General features: G+C 46.1%; 2 protein-coding genes across 2 annotated transcripts; both read left to right on the top strand. All coding sequences in view use genetic code 11, as the record gives it.

Annotated features, from left to right (window-relative positions):
* Positions 1-970: 970 nt before the first annotated feature.
* On the top strand, positions 971-2,709 carry EGR_04539 (Peroxidasin; the record flags this gene model as incomplete). Its single annotated transcript, XM_024493788.1, has 2 exons — positions 971-1,334; positions 2,339-2,709. 2 exons carry the CDS (start codon positions 971-973, stop codon positions 2,707-2,709), a joined length of 735 nt encoding a protein of 244 aa, XP_024351902.1.
* A 661-nt stretch (positions 2,710-3,370) lies between these two features.
* EGR_04538 (hypothetical protein) lies at positions 3,371-3,742 on the top strand (the record flags this gene model as incomplete). Its single annotated transcript, XM_024493787.1, has 1 exon — positions 3,371-3,742. The coding sequence occupies one exon, from the start codon at positions 3,371-3,373 to the stop codon at positions 3,740-3,742; it is 372 nt and encodes a 123-aa protein (XP_024351901.1).
* Positions 3,743-4,930: the final 1,188 nt, after the last annotated feature.

Here is a 4,930-nt window from a genome sequence, read left to right as displayed (position 1 = left end):
CCGTTTAGCGATGGCCTCGGCTGCAGCGAGACGTGTATCAACGATCCACCCTGCTTTCCCATTCTCACACCACCTGGAGATCTACGCATCCACCAACGATGCATCGGATTTGCCCGCAGTTCTGCCAACTGTGGCTCCGGTTTCACGTCTATCCTGCTAGGACGACCACAGCATCGAGAACAGTTGAATCAGATCAGCGCCTATCTTGACGCTTCCAACGTGTACGGAAGTGAGGATTTCGAGAACTCCCAACTGCGTGACGCCCTTAACGATGAGGGTCACCACCTACGCTCGTCCACCCAACACTGATTGCTATCTTCCACAAAAGTCATCCCGCGACTAAACAACGTTAAGCTGTTATTATTCTGCGACCGTTGTGTCGCCAACTCCCATGCAAGCTACATCATTTCCGATTTACCACCAATGCGACTCCAGCAAGGGTTGGATAGATGTAGTCCAATTTCCCCCATTAAGACCTAATTCGGTCAACATTTTAATGTTCATCGTAGAAAATGGTGTCAACTTTGGTGACCACCCAACAGTGTAATAAAAGGATAAGGGCTCGAGGAAACGTCGTCTTCGATGCTGACATTGTGTGCACAACCGCATTCTGACATCGCAAACGCGTTCGCTTACACCTACGTCTAGGCGTCTGTCAATTTGATTGATGAGCAACGAGTCAACAGTTGGTTGGCATTATTTTCGCCTTTATTCAGACATAAGCACACATCATGCTGGAGATAATCAAAATGTCTAAGGGCGGTCGACAACCACAACGCACTCCCCACCATCAAGTCCTCTTACCCTGTCCCGTCTTCACCTTAGAACACTGAAAAACACCACGCGTTGTGGCGGTATCAAACCCAACTAACCTGTGTGCCAAACGAGGAGTTACATCCACAGCTAATATAAACTGAGACTGAGCATGCGTTAGATCCTACAAAAGAGAAACATATCGCCACTATGCAAAATGGGTGAACGCATTGTCATCCACGTACCACTTCACTCACCACGAGACCAGATCTACACTGCTCTGCAATGCCCTCCATGTCACCCTTCGCCACACTCACCTCTCAACCCATCACTCTCATCGCCTCCTTCAACATGTACTTGCGGTGCTCACCTTTCACCGTCTCTTCCACCTCTCCACCAACCCGCTGCTGCACACCACCACCACCTCCACCTCCGTTCTCACGCAATCCACAGCCAACCCAAGACGCCTCTCATTCCACTCTCCTCCTCCACACCTCCTAACTCGGCTGGCTCTGCTCCTGCTGTCGCTGCTGCTGCTGCCACTACTGCTGTCACCTCATCACCTCGCCCCCTTTCCCAAAGTCAATAACACTTCGTTTCTATACAGATAACACGCTCTTGCACAATCTTCGCTGACATTTCAATTGGCGCATACCCACACTACTCGTACTGCGTCTCAGCAAATGCAAAGGCAACGTTTTAATCAAGGTTGACAATCACGCAGACTACGGGAAGAGCGCTCAATCCTCAACTTGGCAGACAACCAATTTCACCTCACGCTATGCAAGAAGGAGTTGTTAAAGCAGAGCGCGGTGCTAATTACAGTTGATACTTACGAGGATCTCTGAAACAGACTTCTGAACTAACCCACATGACCTTCATTCCATGACGTTTTGTACCAGCAACTAACCTATTTTACATCCGCACCGCCAATATTCAATTCCCATTCTAGTAGGGCAACTACTGAAACCACAACGAGAAACTGCCTCAGCGATCAGGATACACATTTGGGGTTTAGGGCAATCGCAGGAAGACAAGCAAATGCCGTTATTGTGGGGTGAGGAGACGCCATTTAATGCTCTACCTTCGTAATACAGTCTGGTTAATAACAGAGCTGAACATGAGACAGTGCTCTTCAAGCACCAGTCAATACAGATTTGTTGATTTGTACAGTAGCAGGAGAACCACCAATTGCACCTAAATGGTTGGTAGAGATATAATACTCAGTGCTGACTTAAGTGTGTGTAAAATCAACACACCATCCAAGTCCCACAGAACCGCACCAACGAGCTTAACTAGTATTTGCGCAGCGTTCAAATGTTATGCGGGACATATTTTTGAATATTTTGATCTGAAGTGTAAGTCTTTAAAACCGGAGCATAAAACGAAAGCCTAAAAAATGCATTTTTAGAAACAAATCTTTAAGTCTCTAAGCTCGATATTCTGATGTTACTTCTCACTTAGTAAATTACTGTGAGCCAGTCAAATATAGGAGTAGTAGAAAAAGCAGCTTTAATGCTTAGCACCATTTCAAGCAAGAATGTTTCCAAAAATTTTCTTAGCATTCCTAATGTAATAATTTTAGGATGCATAATTTTGAAATATACTGTTGCTGAGCTAACTTATAAAGAGGTGCGCTTGCTTTTGCCGTTTAGCGATGGCCTCGGCTGCAGCGAGACGTGTATCAACGATCCACCCTGCTTTCCCATTCTCACACCACCTGGAGATCTACGCATCCACCAACGATGCATCGGATTTGCCCGCAGTTCTGCCAACTGTGGCTCCGGTTTCACGTCTATCCTGCTAGGACGACCACAGCATCGAGAACAGTTGAATCAGATCAGCGCCTATCTTGACGCTTCCAACGTGTACGGAAGTGAGGATTTCGAGAACTCCCAACTGCGTGACGCCCTTAACGATGAGGGTCACCACCTACGCTCGTCCACCCAACACTGATTGCTATCTTCCACAAAAGTCATCCCGCGACTAAACAACGTTAAGCTGTTATTATTCTGCGACCGTTGTGTCGCCAACTCCCATGCAAGCTACATCATTTCCGATTTACCACCAATGCGACTCCAGCAAGGGTTGGATAGATGTAGTCCAATTTCCCCCATTAAGACCTAATTCGGTCAACATTTTAATGTTCATCGTAGAAAATGGTGTCAACTTTGGTGACCACCCAACAGTGTAATAAAAGGATAAGGGCTCGAGGAAACGTCGTCTTCGATGCTGACATTGTGTGCACAACCGCATTCTGACATCGCAAACGCGTTCGCTTACACCTACGTCTAGGCGTCTGTCAATTTGATTGATGAGCAACGAGTCAACAGTTGGTTGGCATTATTTTCGCCTTTATTCAGACATAAGCACACATCATGCTGGAGATAATCAAAATGTCTAAGGGCGGTCGACAACCACAACGCACTCCCCACCATCAAGTCCTCTTACCCTGTCCCGTCTTCACCTTAGAACACTGAAAAACACCACGCGTTGTGGCGGTATCAAACCCAACTAACCTGTGTGCCAAACGAGGAGTTACATCCACAGCTAATATAAACTGAGACTGAGCATGCGTTAGATCCTACAAAAGAGAAACATATCGCCACTATGCAAAATGGGTGAACGCATTGTCATCCACGTACCACTTCACTCACCACGAGACCAGATCTACACTGCTCTGCAATGCCCTCCATGTCACCCTTCGCCACACTCACCTCTCAACCCATCACTCTCATCGCCTCCTTCAACATGTACTTGCGGTGCTCACCTTTCACCGTCTCTTCCACCTCTCCACCAACCCGCTGCTGCACACCACCACCACCTCCACCTCCGTTCTCACGCAATCCACAGCCAACCCAAGACGCCTCTCATTCCACTCTCCTCCTCCACACCTCCTAACTCGGCTGGCTCTGCTCCTGCTGTCGCTGCTGCTGCTGCCACTACTGCTGTCACCTCATCACCTCGCCCCCTTTCCCAAAGTCAATAACACTTCGTTTCTATACAGATAACACGCTCTTGCACAATCTTCGCTGACATTTCAATTGGCGCATACCCACACTACTCGTACTGCGTCTCAGCAAATGCAAAGGCAACGTTTTAATCAAGGTTGACAATCACGCAGACTACGGGAAGAGCGCTCAATCCTCAACTTGGCAGACAACCAATTTCACCTCACGCTATGCAAGAAGGAGTTGTTAAAGCAGAGCGCGGTGCTAATTACAGTTGATACTTACGAGGATCTCTGAAACAGACTTCTGAACTAACCCACATGACCTTCATTCCATGACGTTTTGTACCAGCAACTAACCTATTTTACATCCGCACCGCCAATATTCAATTCCCATTCTAGTAGGGCAACTACTGAAACCACAACGAGAAACTGCCTCAGCGATCAGGATACACATTTGGGGTTTAGGGCAATCGCAGGAAGACAAGCAAATGCCGTTATTGTGGGGTGAGGAGACGCCATTTAATGCTCTACCTTCGTAATACAGTCTGGTTAATAACAGAGCTGAACATGAGACAGTGCTCTTCAAGCACCAGTCAATACAGATTTGTTGATTTGTACAGTAGCAGGAGAACCACCAATTGCACCTAAATGGTTGGTAGAGATATAATACTCAGTGCTGACTTAAGTGTGTGTAAAATCAACACACCATCCAAGTCCCACAGAACCGCACCAACGAGCTTAACTAGTATTTGCGCAGCGTTCAAATGTTATGCGGGACATATTTTTGAATATTTTGATCTGAAGTGTAAGTCTTTAAAACCGGAGCATAAAACGAAAGCCTAAAAAATGCATTTTTAGAAACAAATCTTTAAGTCTCTAAGCTCGATATTCTGATGTTACTTCTCACTTAGTAAATTACTGTGAGCCAGTCAAATATAGGAGTAGTAGAAAAAGCAGCTTTAATGCTTAGCACCATTTCAAGCAAGAATGTTTCCAAAAATTTTCTTAGCATTCCTAATGTAATAATTTTAGGATGCATAATTTTGAAATATACTGTTGCTGAGCTAACTTATAAAGAGGTGCGCTTGCTTTTGGTGCCTATGATATGCCGACCCATGTGCTGACACTGCTACTGTTATTATTTGAAATGCTCTCTGGATTAACACGTTCATTAACAAATTGATGATTGTTTTCCGCCGTTCGTGAAGCACCACTTAGCCAGGC

This window comes from Echinococcus granulosus (assembly GCF_000524195.1).
Source record: "Echinococcus granulosus chromosome Unknown EG_S00028, whole genome shotgun sequence".
Classification (NCBI taxonomy): Eukaryota; Metazoa; Platyhelminthes; class Cestoda; order Cyclophyllidea; family Taeniidae; genus Echinococcus; species Echinococcus granulosus.
The sequence above is the reverse complement of the archived record's forward strand: the minus strand, read 5'-3'. Positions and strand labels throughout refer to the sequence as shown.